Raw genomic sequence first — 16,266 nt, forward strand, 5'->3', positions numbered from 1 at the left:
CGTGCCCAATGCATGCACGACTGAAACAATAGACCAGCACGGTAAGATGAGCCTTGAGCGGGGCCATCTGCCTTTGCCGTGTCATTTCCCCTATCATAAAAGTCACCCTCAAAGAAACACGTGTCCTTAGTGTAAGCTTAGGAATCCCAGGGTCACAGAGCGGACAAGGTCCATTCGCTGGCTACTTGAGGGCAAGAGACAAGATGGATGCCGCATCTAAAATGGAACCCGAGGGTTCGGATGGACAAACCCAAAGATGAGACGAACCATGCGTGGTTGCGTAGCGAAACCGCGTACACCCACTAAACTCGTCATTTGCGGTTCGTCAATACCAAACTCATCCATATTCGACCACACCCAAAAAGTGTCGTTCCGTCTCAGACGCTCCTTTTGCCCTCATGTAGGCAAGCACTAGTCGAGATCGGAATCAATTTCAATATTCATCAAATCGTTCAGCTGCTGCTGGAACATCATTCTATCCATCAATGTCTCCTTGGTAACAGATGGCCGTCTTATACACGTTGTAGCACAAAGGCCACATAAGGCAGGACCGCACTGCACACAAAGACAACACGTGAATAGAAACGTTACAACAACCCCTACGATCATCAGAATCTTCCAACCCCAAGTGGATTTCAGGCCCCATAACCATCCTAGAAGTGTCCAATTACCTTCGTCCACGTGTATGGACTCGGAGATCTTGTGCAACTTCGAGATGGCTTGGTAAACAGTTGGAGCATTGTCAGGAATGAAAATGCAACAGCTCGAATGGATAACTTTACACACACCACCTCTATCTGCAAGAACAACGTCTAGAACCATACGGTTCTGCAACGTCATGAGTCTATCCGCCTGAAGTTCGGCTGTTAAATTACCAAGAGCACTCGCAGTTACGTTAGCAGTCGACTCGACTACACGGGTCAACTGTCTTAGGTTCCTACTATTAACCATAGGTCCCCAAAACGGCAAGAAACCCTTAAAGAAGTCTCCTGCTTCTTGACCGGCAGTGTCCTCTTTGCTAATAACGCCTCTCACAATTCTAGTCTTGTGATAGTCTGAGGCAACCGAAAAAGTCGGTGGTAAAGGATTCGCAATATAACAGGTACCCGAGAAATCACGGGGTAACCATGTATATGCACGTTCATAACATACGAAATAAGTACCCTTGGCAGTCAGAAAAACAGGGGAAGAGAGCATCGGTAGGACATACGTATCAGTACAAGCACTGTTCCCAAGTTGTGCTCTCGGATTTCGACCCAAACCTTTCAAGCAGAAATTACCGAGGTGGGGTACGATCCATATTGGGGACGAACTCTTGAGCTGTCTATCACCCACTGACGTACTATACTCAGCCTCACTCAGATCCTTATAGGCTCGCACCTCTTCATCTGGAATAAGCGATGCATCAAAAACATCTCTATCTAAATCAGCAATCGCTATCGCCAAAGGCTTGTGGTACGGACCAGGACCAAAGCTTGCTGAGCGTGGCTCTCGACTGGGGTAGGAATCTAGTGCACTACGGAACATAGTTTGGAATGCTCGAGCTGACCCTTGGGAGCTATGAGGAAGGACCAGATACGGAATACCCCTATCCATGGTATGTGGCATTAACCCACACACCCAACAGTTGGTAGTATTCATCACCAACTGATGCTGATGTAGGAGTTGAACGAAGGAGTTATTCATGAATTCCGCACGTCTAACCTGTTCATGTTGAGGCAGGGGATGAAAAGAATGTGGAGAAACAGTGGTAATGGAGCTTAGTTTAGGAGAAAGAGTAGGTGAAACAGAAGGCAATAACGACTGTATTCCAAAATACACTCCGCCCACCAATAGCATAGACACAGTCAGACACAGTAGGAATACCTGAAACAGAAAACATTTTGTTCGTACAATCTTATGCAATTTTGATCTTTGCGCCGACATCCTTTCTACTTCCAACAGCTTAGAGAATGCCATCCTCTAAAAACCGTCCGTGACGTACTTGACGCACTTCGTTCAGAGTAGCGATTATCAATTCCCAGGAGTTCCCAGGAGTCGACAAAAGTAACCGACCTAGTGTCAGAAACCTGCTAAACAGAAAGGAGTACCCGCACGGCCCTACGGTTAACCCGGATGATAGGTTTTCTTAAACGCTCAGCTTTAATACAAATCTCTTAGCTGCAAAAAGCACATAAAAAGAAACTCAAAAAGAAAGGATGTAATTGTTCGTAATGTTCGTAGCACCAGTAAAGGAAAATATAAAACAAAATTTTATTAGTCCTTGCTACGTGGACGAAGAAAGTATCGATTTCTTCCAGGTCGAGTCTGCTCTACAAACAATTGTTCAGCTGGTGAAACAGTGTTCGGTGGAGTGGACGACGATTCAGACCTTGAGTTCTCTACGACTGATGACTCCACAGGTGTGTCTGGCAGCGACGAATTGTCTCCTACAGGTTGAGCATCGCTAAACGGCACAAAGCATAAAGGGGTCTCAGTTTCCGTTGCCACAATCCCAGTTCTCACCCAACCATCTGTTGGTGAGGGGATTGGTACTTTTTTCGTGTGGCCAGCGTGTTCCCAGTTCTTTCTGCCTTCCAACCGAACTGCAGTCCTCGTTGTCAATAACACTTGGAAGGGTCCCACAAATCCCGGCTCCAAGTTACGTTTTCGGCCAAAATTTCGGGTAACGACCCAATCACCTGGCCGGAGCCGATGTCCAGGACCCTCTGTCTGTGCCGGTAGAGCTTCAAAGACCTGTTGGTGAATTAACCTTAATTTAGTAGTCAGATCATGAAGATAATCAATTAGCATTGGATACTCAAGACTATCAAAGGCCTTAGGTCTCGGGACTCCCCAAATGTTCGCAGGGCGGCCGAACACAATCTCATATGGGGTGAGCCCTACTCGAGAGTGTACAGTCGCTCTGGTTGATAGGAGAGCCAGAGGCAAGGCATCAGGCCATGATAGACCAGTCGTAGCTTGTATCTTTGCAAGTTTCAGCTTCAGGGTACCATTGTACCCTTCAACTAAACCCGCTGCTTGAGGATGATTAGCGCTATGGAATTTCTGCCGAATTCCAAGGCCCTTACATACACTCTGCATCACACTTCCCACGAACTCACTTCCATTATCTGACCACACAATCCGTGGCATTCCATACCGAGGGAAGTATTCCTTCAGTAGGACTTTCGCTGTGGACAGGGCAGTGTTATCCTTAAGAGGATAGGCCTCAATCCATCTGGAGAACGCACAAACCACAACTAAAACATACTTCAGATTATTGCATCTCTCCATATGGATGAAATCCAGTTGGATAACCTCAAAGGGACAAACAGGGGGAGCAAAATGACCAGGTGGAGTGGGGGTGCCCTTGCCAGGATTATGCATCAAACACACCATACAATTTTTAACCACTCTCTCAGCACATTTAGCAATACCATCATTCTTCCATACAGGGGACAAGAACTTGCATATCCCTTTCGCACTAATATGTGACAACCCATGAGCCATCGTCACGACAGCTAATACATACGCATCCGGTAACATCCACCTCTGACGTTCCGACAAGTCAACCCAACATCCATGCATATCCAACTTTCCCGTGCTTTCTTTCCACTTGGTCTTTTCAGCTTCAGTGGCCTCGTTCTGAATTGCTTTCACACTCTCAACAGTGTCTTCACACATACCAGTTTCCGTCGACCATCTCGCTGAACTTGTCACATACATTCGGGTTGCAAGATTCTTAGCCGTTTCCTTAGCAATCTCGTCCGCAAATGCATTACCACGACCAACATCATCCGTCACTTTTCGATGCGCACTACATTTAACGATCGCCACCTGTTTAGGCAAGGTAAGTGCATCCAAAAGATCATTCACGAGCTGCCCGTGTTGGATCTTCGTACCATGCGATGTCATAAATCCTCTTTCTCTCCACAATCGACCAAAACTGTGCGCAACGCCGAATGCATACTGACTGTCCGTAAACACATTCACTCGCTTTCCCTTAGACAAAACACATGCTCTTGTCAATGCAATCAACTCTGCCGCTTGCGCTGAATTTTGATTCAATCTCGCAGTTTCCACAACCGTGCTCAACGTCACTACAGCATACGCGGTCGTCACATCGCCATTCGGCAATTTAAAACAAGAACCATCAACATACAAAGTACCATCGGGATCTGTCAATGGAGTGTTTTTCAGGTCCACACGACCCTTTGTTTCTTCCTCAGTTCGTAAATAACAATCATGTGGTGGTACATCATCTGATTCCATATTAGTCGGCAACAATGTCGCCGGATTCAGTACATTACAACGCTTGATCTGTATATGACTTGCCAAAAGGGTCAGCTCATACCCAGACAACCTTGCACTCGTCAGATGTTGAGTTTTTGTCCGATTCAAGAGAGTGTCAACTGCATGCGGAACCATCACTATGAGCATATTATCCATGACCAGACCTGCGGATTGTCGAATAGACGCCGCAGCTGCCGCCTTCGCCCTCAAGCAACTCGGCAACGCTCTAGCTACCGGGTCTAAGGTCGAGGAAAAATATGCACACGGACGCTGCTTACCACCAAATTGTTGCGTCAAAACACTCAACGCACAACCTTCCCTCTCGTGGACGTATAGTGTAAATGGTTTACTGTAATCAGGAGTACCTAACACAGGAGCCGAACACAACGCATCACGCAGTTCAGAAACACTTTTCTGACATTCTTCCGTCCATGGCAAAGGAGTCGAAACATCCTTGCACGTGAGAGCTATCAATGGCTTCGCCAACAGTGAAAAATGAATCCACTGTCTGCAGTATGACGTGATACCTAGAAAGGCACGCACATCTCTCTGAGTTGTTGGCACAGTCATTCGAGCAATTGCTGCAATTCTTTCAGGGGTCAACCTTCTTCCCGCCTTTGACAATAAGTGACCTAGATAGGTTACTTCTTGACAACAATATTGCAGTTTAGAAGGTGACACTTTGTGATGTAAGTCACAAAGATGCTGTAACAGTGATACTGTAGCAGTCTTGCAAATCTGTTCAGTGTCTGCAGCTACCAACAGATCGTCAACGTACTGAATCAAGGCCGCACCAGTTGGCAGCACGAACGCATCAAGTTGACTCTTAAGAGCTTGGCTGTAGATCGATGGACTCTCACAGTAGCCCTGAGGTGCACGTTTGAACCTGAAGCTACGACCACCTAATGAGAAACCGAATAAATCTCTGCTTTCCTCAGCAATCGGAATGCTAAAGAACGCATTCTTCAGATCGATTACCGAGAACCATGATGCAGAGGCTGGAATCAGAGTCAGCAAAGCTGTAATGTCGGGTACCACGGGAAACTGTGGAACAACAATTTTATTTACCTCCCTTAAATCAATAACTAGACGGTACACAGGAGGCTTGGAGGGATCAGTTCGCTTCAAAATAGGCAACACAGGACTATTACACACGTTACCTCGTGTTTCCTCAATGACATCTTTATCAATCAAATCGTAAATGATCGCTAATAGTGCTCGTTCACCATCAAGGGAGATACGATACTGGGGAATGCGCGGCAGTCGCGCGTTGAATTTCAATTGAACGACATAAGGTGGTATATCCAGCAGGCCCACATCATTGGGACCTGTCGCCCACAAAGAAGCCGGAAGAGAACTCAATTCCGGTGGGAGCTTATCAATCGACAAATACATAGGAGAGATCACTCTCTGACCCAATGTAAGCTCCACTCCCGCAGGAGAGCAATACAAAGTCGCATGTAACCGTTTCAACAAATCCAAGCCCAAAAGATTCTCACCACAACCAGTAGTCAAAATCAACGGAGCTTCTAACTCATGAGACCCAATTGTAAGGGGCAAAGGGCTAGAAACTGGATTGCTAACGGGGGCGCCAGAGAATCCAACGGAAACATTCGTTAAGCCAGACAAAGGCACGCCAGGGAGTTTCGAATGGATGATGGAAATTTTCGCTGCACCAGTGTCCAACAGAAAAGGCTCGACTACGCCCAATGTGGCAACTGCGACATAAGGCCCTCTCTGATCAACCGGAACTGATACTTCTCCCTTCCTCTGTCTACGGCTGTCCTAGTAGATACCGTCCGCATCAACATCATGCTCGACATAATAGTCATCCACATGATACTGTGCAGATCTACCAGACGAGAGATTGCGTCGATCGAAACAATTTTGCGAGTCTGAGGAAGTGGCAAGACGCTCGGTCTGATTCTGAGTAACACCGCGACCTCTACCACGTGAAGCTTGTTGAGGACCACTACGACCTCCTCGAGCCGAAACACCATTGTTCCTGTCACGTAAAACTGGACAATTAAACTTCAAATGGCCCTCACCCCGACAATATGCGCATTGATTATACCCCAACACAAAGCGAGGTGCAGAAGAGTCATTACGCAACTGTGATCTAGAAAACTGCGATTGTGATCGATTTGGCTGTTGCGAGTCATTGTAATTCGAGCGCGGAGGATACGCTTGCTGCAATAAGACCTTAGTTTTAAGGTCCTTCGTTTTCTTATCAGCGCGTTCGCTTTCTTCCTTCTCTCTGTTTTCGTAGTACTGGGCCGTGGCTAATATCTGAGCAGTGGTAGAAACAGCCCACGAACTTTCAGAGTTCTTCAGCTTGTTGCTGAGTTCAGGCAACAAATTCGATACGAATTTATCAACGAACAACCGCTGACCTCCCTCAGAGCTCATGTCCTGACCACTATGATCAATAAATGCCTCCTCAAATCTCGTAAAGAAATCGGAGACACTCTCATCCCTCTTTTGTTTGCACGCAGACAACTTGTCCGAATTAACGCGTATTGCTGGCATAAGTGTCTTCATAAGGGTAATTATCCTCTGGGGCAAATTCGCAATAAGCTGTTCAGGTTTAGCCCCACCAACTTGCTGGGCGTCTGCCGCCGCAAGAGCAGCCCAGTCACCGCCTAACTCAGCCGCGTGATTCTCGTGACGGATTTTCGCCCAAATCGGCTGAGGCACTACATTACCAAACAACATGTCAATATCGGCAAGGTTCATAACGGTAGCATCCACTAGTTGGGACAACTCCTTATAATAACCTGCAGGATTTTTACGGGGGTCGGGCAAGGTTTGCTTTACCTGCAAAACTTCCGATCGCTTCCAAGGGAGGTGTATCCAAACTCTCTGAAAACGTGCTGGAATAGCAGGATTAGCATTAGGATCACCTGGCATCCATACTGGGGGAACTTCCCGCATAGGATACTGACCAGGTTTTGCCATCCACTCTTCAGTCTCGTCCTTAAACAATGCTCGAGGTTGCACTGTACATCGAAAAGATAACAGACGCTCTAGAGCACATCGAACATTATCACCTACAATCACACCAGTCGTAAATTGATTCTGGAGCTCAGAGACCTCGGGCGGTACATTATCAACCGCATCATTATCCCACTCTTCTCTCAAAGATTTACACATTTCCTCGAACACGAATCTTTGTGTGGGCGCATTAAACTGAGAAAATGTCTCAAACACTATACGCAAAGTGTACTTCACAGGATGGCGAATCCATTTACGCGCCATTTTTACCAACGACTCACGTTCCCTACCATCAGGAATCTGACTGCGCCTCTGAGCAACATCAGAAAGAGTTGACCTGAGTATTGGCCCAAAAAGCGGAGAATAGAGAGTAGCAACAGCATTAAAGATACGGCTACGAACAGAAGGAGAAGAAGAAGGAGGTACAGGAGCAACAACAGTAGGAGTAGAGACAGTAGTAGTGGACGCGGTAACAGGAGTAGTGGTAACAATAGGCTGATGAGGTACTGGCAAAGGAGCAGTAGGAAGAAGAGCTGGTAAAGGAGGATGAACAATTTGCGGCACAAGAGGATTCGGGAGAGCAGGAGGAACGACGGGCTGACCAGCAGCCGCCAGAACAGCAGGTTGAGGAATAGGAAGAATCACAGGACCCACAGTATCTGGAGCATAGGGAGGTGGTGATTTCAATAGAAAAGACAATAGCGAATCTTCTATCACTTCCTCTCCCGTCTTATCAGAATTAGACGGTAACACCGGATAACATTTATCCACCGCCATATGATGAAGTCGAGCACTGACTTCCTGCTCCTTCTCATCTTTGTCTCGCTGATACGGTTCTGCATTTCGCATCACCGTAATAACACCTTCTCTCTTATTTTTCTTAATCTGTTTGATTTCTTTCTGCTTGGCCTCTTTGCGCCATAACCGGAAGGAATCAAACATGGCCGGCCTAGCCTTCCTTTTAAACAGTTTAGCTTCAAGATTATCTAAGACGGCAGTTTCGAAACTACCATGTGATGGCCAACTAAGAACACCATCATTTTTAGTGTAACGAACCCAATAATTATTATATACGATAGGACCTACGCCATGGCGACTATAGAGCTCATAAATTGGAGTTCCAACCGGAGGTATCGGACATGAATCCTCCAGCCAGGAATCCGTGCTGCAACATTTACGGAAACCAAACAAAGTACTACGGCCAGGCATCGTGCACACTAACCGAGTTTACAAACTTCAAGGGCTATCGAATTATGATGTCCTCGCACAAAAAATGCAAGACCCTCGGTTTTTGGCAATTGCAATCATCAAATAAAACCCAACAACTAAGAACCAACAACTAAGAACCACAAATGCAATGGAACCATGCAAACAACAAGGTAACTCTGGGAGCGACCCACAAATACTTAACTGAAAGAGCAATGGCGTCACCAGGAAGGCCCGTCTATCGTCTCGCCGTACAAAGGACTACGCCAGGCGCCAAAACAGGTCGACAGTCAGGGCATCAGTCCGTCGCAGCCGTCTGGAGGCGGGAATCTTCGCGGGAAAAGACTTCGGGCCACTTATTTCGACAACTGGATCGATGAAGCGGGGTGCACCTTCCCTCGGAGATTTCACACGAAGTTCCTCATGATCGTCGGGCTTTGGACCGGTACCGCTGATGTGGCCCACGTTGGGCGCCAACTGAAGGACTGGGTTATTCTAAGACCCAGCGGTGCCAGGGGACAACACCTGAAACCTTCGTGGGTTACCTGTTCTGGCGTACAAAACACAGAGACACGGGACACTTCCAGCGACGTCAAAGATCGGCATTTATTTACTGCAGGGATACAGAAATCGCAAGAAGTACACAACGTGTAGGTTCTAGGAGACTGCTTCGAATTGAAAAAGTGGATCGCTCCTTTTATACACATTTTTGCCATTGCACAACATGGCAAACAAAGGTTACAACTCAGTTCCCACAATAAACTTCAAAAGAGTCGCGTTCATATTTCAGGAGGCCGGAACATAATTACAGCAGCATTGCCGGTTCCCAACTGTAAAAGCATATTATCCCCACAGTTAAACACATTCCATTCTGACTGTAAACACTTTAGGAGAAGGGACAGAAACAGATGAAAAGAAAGAACAAGGATGCACGACAGATTGGAAAAGAGTGTTGGGAGTAATAACGGAAACTTGATTACAGGATCAAAGACCTCGTGCCCAATGCATGCACGACTGAAACAATAGACCAGCACGGTAAGATGAGCCTTGAGCGGGGCCATCAGCCTTTGCCGTGTCATTTCCCCTATCATAAAAGTCACCCTCAAAGAAACACGTGTCCTTAGTGTAAGCTTAGGAATCCCAGGGTCACAGAGCGGACAAGGTCCGTTCGCTGGCTACTTGAGGGCAAGAGACAAGATGGATGCCGCATCTAAAATGGAACCCGAGGGTTCGGATGGACAAACCCAAAGATGAGACGAACCATGCGTGGTTGCGTAGCGAAACCGCGTACACCAACTAAACTCGTCATTTGCGGTTCGTCAATACCAAACTCATCCATATTCGACCACACCCAAAAAGTGTCGTTCCGTCTCGCACGGAACCTCAATGTGTCTGTATAGGGTAGTGATATACGTAGCCTATACCACAGTAAGGGGTGTAAGCGCACCCTTATCCGGGCTGCAGTAGCAGACCTGAGGTGTCATTTTGGAGTGCTTCCCAGGGGTGGCATAAGATATGCTGCAGCCCCTGGTAGGCCTCTGAGGTACCTATGTCCTAGGTACATAGTATACCATATACTAGGGGCTTATAAGGCAATCCAGAATCCAATTTGATATGTACCTAATGTACATGGAAACCATTTTAGAGAGGAAGCAGCTAGGCTGTGGTCCTGATTAGCAGGGCCACAGCCAGACTAAGGTCGAAAAACAGTGAAACACCAGCAAAAAGTGGGGGTACCCATGTGAAGCAGATCCTACTCTCCTACAGAGGGCGCTCTCAGGATCACTCCGTCAGCACCAGCAAACCACGCAGCCACATCTCCCTGACTTTTCCGCTGTGATCAAGGACACTCTGATGTCCGAAATGTGTCATATAGCTTTGTGAGAAATAAAGACCTGTTCTTACCACGCAATATTGGAGTCTGTGACTCTCTCTTCGCCAGTTGGAAGTGGGGAGAGTATATATTAACTTCAATACGGAGAAGCGGCGCAGGAATTAGGACACGATCCAATGGCTGGGGTTCAATCAGGACTTTATCGCAAGCAGTGAATTGTGCATTTAAATAAAAGGTGAAATTATTGCACTACAACCCCCATAATGCCTTCGCACTGTCTCATTTGAGCTGCCCCAATCAGGGGCGTGTCATTGAGTAATTGTATATGAGGGAGTATGCACACCGAAGCACGTTACTTACCGTGAAGTGCCTTTGAAAAAGTGGAAACGAAACGCGTCAGGCATCACGCAAGTCTGCTTTCAACATACTGGCTTTGTGAATTGTGTCCATACCTGATGACTGAGGCTGGTAACCTCGCCGTGTGCTCGTGTGCTTCTCAAAGCAAAGGACTACCATTTTCTGGCATATATATATATATATATTATCTACTGACGGTCGCCAGTAGATAGTTATAGTTAGGACCGTTTGGACCGTGTTTCCATAGGAAATCTGAAAATTCTATTTTGAATAACTTTGGCGCCGGTTGACGAATCCTCACAAATTTTTCAAAATAGGTGGGGCGCTCTGCTCCGCTCCTACCCTGAAAGTCTCGGGGTGATTAGTCAAGCGGGGGCCGAGAAAAAAGGGGGGTCCCAAAACAAGTTTTCCCCATGCATTTTTCCGTAGGACATTTAGTCGAAGGTACAGCCCGAACGGCTGAACAGAATTACGTGAAATTTGGCAGAGAGGTAGCCATAAGGTCAAGGAAGTGCCTTTTGAAGGTCTCGTGTAAATCGGTTCAGTATTTCCTGAGAAAATAGCATTTAAAACCATATCAATATCTATACGCGCGCACCGTGCGCGCACTGTACGCGCACCCTGCCGTGCGCGAGCGCAATTCTGATTGGTTGTTAGATGTCAGTAAACATTCGAATCGGTCGAAATCAGGAAGTGGCGGCCACCATTTTGTCTCTCGCAGTCTGAGGCAGTAAAAAACAAAGGTGGAGGACAAGAAAAGGGGGCAGGGTGGACAGTTCCTGACCCCCTAGCCTTTGTCAGGGGGTCACTGAAGGACCCCCAAGGGTGAAAAAAACATTTATTTTTTTGTCGATAATGCGCGGGGTGCGTGCACGGAGCGCGCACGGTGCGCGCACAGCACGCACAACGCTTCGTCGGCTTTCGGTGCGCGAAGTGCACCGAGTGCCCACAGCGCGCGCACTGTGCACGAAGCGCACGGTGCGCGCACGGTGAAAAACCGGAAAAAAAAATATATTAATAAATACATAACTTAGCATTTAAAAAACCGGACAAATTCACCTATGGGTTTTTAAGTGAATTTGCAAGGTTTTTTAAATGCTAATTCCTAACTATAACGTGTGTGAAACCTATGGTTTTTTAAAAAACCTTGCAAATTCACTTAAAAAACCATAGGTTTCACACATGTTATAGTTAGCTGGACATTTCCCTCGTAAAAAAACCAATGAAATTCCCCCGTTATAGTTAGTGCAGGCAACTATAACTCACGCGACCGCAATCCTCTGCTGCTGACGTCAGATATTACATCACTGATTACATATGTGTCTTTCTGAAAAATAAATGAATATTTGTAATATATGTATAGCTAAAGATTAATGGAAGAAGACATGGGTAAATAGGTGTCTAAATACAGTGATGTAATATCTGACGTCATCCATGTCTTCTTCCATTAATCTTTAGCTATACATATATTACAAATATTTATTTTTCAGAAAGACACATATGTAATCAGTGATGTAATATCTGACGTCATCAGCAGAGGATTGCGGTCGCGTGAGTTATAGTTGCCTGCACTAACTATAACGGGGGAATTTCATTGGCTTTTTACGAGGGAAATGTCCAGCTAACTATAACATGTGTGAAACCTATGGTTTTTTAAGTGAATATATATATATATATACACACACACACACTCACTTAACACTCACACATTGCTTCTCTGAAATAGCCGAATAGACTTTCGTCAAACCAAGAAAGGGCACCCTTGTGATACATTTTTGGAGGCCACCCAGTCTGCTGTTCCAGAGATTATGTATGCACAATTTTTCTTTTGACCCACCTACACCAAATTTGGGATGCTTTAGATGTCCTCCATTATAGTTTTCTCCAAGTTTGATGCAGATTGGTCAAGGTGCAGCAAAAGTGGGATTTTAACCTTCACTGCAGAGGCCTAACTGCTCTTCAGTAATATGTGCATACAAATAAAGAACAAACAGAAAAAGATATTGAGTGAGAAAAACAGAAAGGGTGAGGAAGGGGGAAGAGCGAGATACAGAGGATAATAGAGAGAGTGAGAGAGAAAGAAAGAGTTGAAAATTCAAGTGTGCATTCTATCATAGTTGATGCTCTCATAATGAGACCAGACACCAAAGGTAAAAGGTTTAGAACTGACTATGTATCTGCTGTGTGAGATGCACATATTTTGTTGACATGTAATTTCAGTAATCACACTCAAGGCTTGCCCCGTAGAAACTCCGTTCCAGCAACTTTCTTTGCTGAGGCAGTTTCTGGAAAGTGCCAAAATTCTTGGAATCACACCTCTTCTGCTACACATAGGAGCTGGTCCATAAATAACTTCCTCCTATACTTTGTTTTCCACTTCCACAGTCCACAGTAAGCAATGTAGATAGCAATTGCACTGTGCATCACTGATTCTAGTGCGGCCTCGTAGCGCTTTATCTCTCCAGGGGGATAGCAAGTCGACCTGTATCTTTGGTTGAAGAGGTGTGGGGTTGTAGTGTGACTGTTTGGTAAGGGATGGGGGAGGTGCTGAGGTCCTGCAGGAAGGTCTGGCTCTGTCATGGCAAACTTTACCCAGCTGGTATGTGTGAAAACATTTATAAATGTATGATAAAGGGATACAGTGTGTCTTACACAGCATTTGTTTTATGTGTCTGGATGAAAAGTAAGTAGTCGGAAGATGGATGTGTGACCCCCGGGGAGGGGGGGGGGGGTGAATAATACCAGATCTAAGGTTGCAGCCGGGGAGGGACGGCGCACCCTTAGATCTGGGGAGAGGATGTGGTCCGTCGGCTGCGCTGCCGCCTCTGGTGCAGGAAACCAGGGTTCGAGCCTCGAGGTCGCGTCCACATCATGTGATTCTGGGCAAATCACTTAATCTCTCGGTGCCTAAATGTGTAATGTAAATACGGTGCTATGTAAAGCGCTCCAATACCTTCGGGTCGAGCTCGCGCTATATAAATATGCAACAACCCAAGGAAATCATCTGACACACAGTAGTTGGGTATGTGGGTTCCACCCTGATGGCCTAACAGAACTCTTGAATAAATGAAATTGTGGAATGAAATGCTCACTTAACCATCACCAGAACACTGACATTATCTTTTTCTCAGGATTGCTGAGCCGGCAGAATGCGCTGGGATAGTTTCGTTTCTCTGTTCTGCGGATGCTTCATTCATCAGTGGAGAGAACATCGTGGTTGCTGGAGGAGGCTTATCGAGGCTCTGAGTGTGAATACACAGTGTGCCGGACTGGTGACGCATGCCTCCGCGAATGCTTCAGCATGTTCAATTCATTTCGAATGCACTCCTCCTTGTATAGTCTTTAAAGTGTTCACTTTCCTTCAATGTACCGGTGCAGTCTTAACCACAGCTCGGTTATGCAATGAATCTTGCTGAATGATGCTATGCCGCTTAAGCAGGGATCCAAGAGGTCTTCCCCAGGTGTTGAATTTGCACCTTCTCTGCAGAGTGACATTTAGTAGAATTTATGGCATTTTTATTATCACTTCCTTTATTTCTATTTGCGAAATTAATTGATACATTTTTTAAAGACTGTCAATAATTGTGGCAGTTTGCATTGTTTAATTTCTTTCCTATGAATTGCCTTCCTTTGAAGTAAAGCATCAGTTATAATATATACACCATTTTTTTAAACTACACATTGCACACATTTACATGTGTTTCATCAGGTGTACGTGCATAACAGAATCTTTGTAATTTATAACAACTACAAAGTATAACGCTTTTTAAATTGTATGCATACCAATGCTTTAGAGCAACTTCACAATAAAGGATCGGTGTGCATAGGCACTGGCTAAACATGAACTGCCTCACCCAAAGACCAAGTGCCTCCTAAAATGGTCAGATGCTTAGCTTGCCCCCTCTTTTGGTCAGGCAGAGCCGCACATGGGAAGATCCCACCATCTCATTGTTAGGCGTCACCTTCACTAGATTAGGCTCTGCCTTTTCATAATCAGGCACTGTTAGAACCGGCGGTCTCTAGTTGGCAGAGGTATACACTTCTGACAAATAGGGACCAACCAACTCTAGTCAGGGCAAGGGGATTACACACTCAGATAACCCCTGCTACCCCCTTGGTAGCTTGGCAGAGCAGACAGGCTTATCTCAGAGGCAGTGTGTTAAGCATTTATGACCACATACAGTAATAAAGTGAATACACTACAGATGGACACGACACCGAAGTTATTATAAAAATAGGATCTTTATATAAGGTTTAGCACAAGACCAAATAACGACAAAAATATACCACAGTCTTAATAAATACTCTTTGGAAGGAAAAATAATAGTTCAAGTAAGGTTTCTTCTTGGCAAATAGTTGTTTAGCAAAGTATTCTTCTGAGCACAGTTCTTTGGCAACAATGTAACCCCCACAGGAGTCACACGACGTCGAGTCTACAAGATTCCCAAGGTTCGGCGTCGACCGCGAGGAGCGCTACGTCGAGCCTGGAGTTGCAACAGACCCCACAAGTACAGTACCTTGAGAAACGAAGAAACCGATGATCCACGGCGTCGAGATGTCGGCGTCGAGGTCGGCGTCGATCGTGCCTCGGAGTCGGGTCAATCCGCAGCGGCGTCGAGGGATGTCGGGCCGGAGCAGCGCTCACGGCGTCGAGAAGGGCGTCGAGTCGATGCGATCAGCAGCGGCGTCGGGACGGGGTCGCTTGGAGGTGGAGCCGATACTCACTCCTCACTGGCGTCGATACCGGCGTCGAGACGGGGTCACTTGGAGCCGGGGCCGATACCCACTGCTCACTGGCGTTGCTGCTGGCGTCGATCGGGCCCGGTGGCCGGCGTCGAAGGCTCGGGACACTGGAGCCGTTACTCACGATGTCGAGCTGGATTCGGCGGCGTCGGCGGCGTCGAGACTGCAGATTTTCCCTTGTGTACTGGAAACAACACTTTCCAGCAATTCAGCAATTCAGTAGATGGTGAAGTCCTTTGGCCCTGTGACTTCAACAGGAGACTGGCACTCTTCCAGTCCTTGGAGATTTCCTAGCAAGTGTTCAGAGAGTACACACCAAGTTCCTCTCTCCTTGTTCCTTGGCAAAAATAAAGAAGCAGCTTTCAGGTTCCTCCACAGCAAAACAGCACTCTGGCAGAAAGGGGGAGGCAAGTCCTTAGATCAGCAGGCTTCTTGTCCTTGGTACAGGTTTCCTTGTCAGAAGTGATCTGAGTTCTTGGTTCAGGGGTCCTTCTCTTATACCCCTTTTTCCCTTTGTTCCCTTTGTCCAAGCAGGGCGATTCCCACCATCTCAGGTTTGTTGTGGGTGTTGCCAGGCAGAGGCACCTGGCCTATTCACTGGGCAGGGCAGAGTCCTCAGCCGCCCAGCAGGAGGCGGGGCCAGTATTGTCACTGGTAGGAGCAGGGCTATCAGTCGCCCAGCAGGAGGCGGGGCCAGTATTGTGTCAGGCAGGGCAGGCTACTCTTCCCTCACTCTACGTGTAAACGCCCCATTCACCCCACACTGACTCACTCAGACCTCTGGAGCCACTCAGCCCCTGACACACACACCAAACCAGCAGAGACCGGTAGATAGTTGGACAAGAAAATAGCCACTT

General features: G+C 46.7%; 1 protein-coding gene across 1 annotated transcript in view; it reads left to right on the forward strand.

The window, feature by feature from the left end:
* LOC146856278 (dehydrogenase/reductase SDR family member 4-like) overlaps positions 1-16,266 on the forward strand; it is a 268,293-nt gene that overhangs the window by 243,184 nt on the left and 8,843 nt on the right. Inside the window, exon 9 of the mRNA XM_085654373.1 lies at positions 13,798-14,663. Coding sequence (XP_085510499.1) covers positions 13,798-13,912 — 115 coding nt within the window. The 3' untranslated portion in view covers positions 13,913-14,663. The remainder of the gene's footprint in view (positions 1-13,797; positions 14,664-16,266) is intronic.

Source organism: Triturus cristatus, chromosome 4_1 (assembly GCF_964204655.1).
Source record: "Triturus cristatus chromosome 4_1, aTriCri1.1, whole genome shotgun sequence".
Taxonomy (NCBI): Eukaryota; Metazoa; Chordata; class Amphibia; order Caudata; family Salamandridae; genus Triturus; species Triturus cristatus.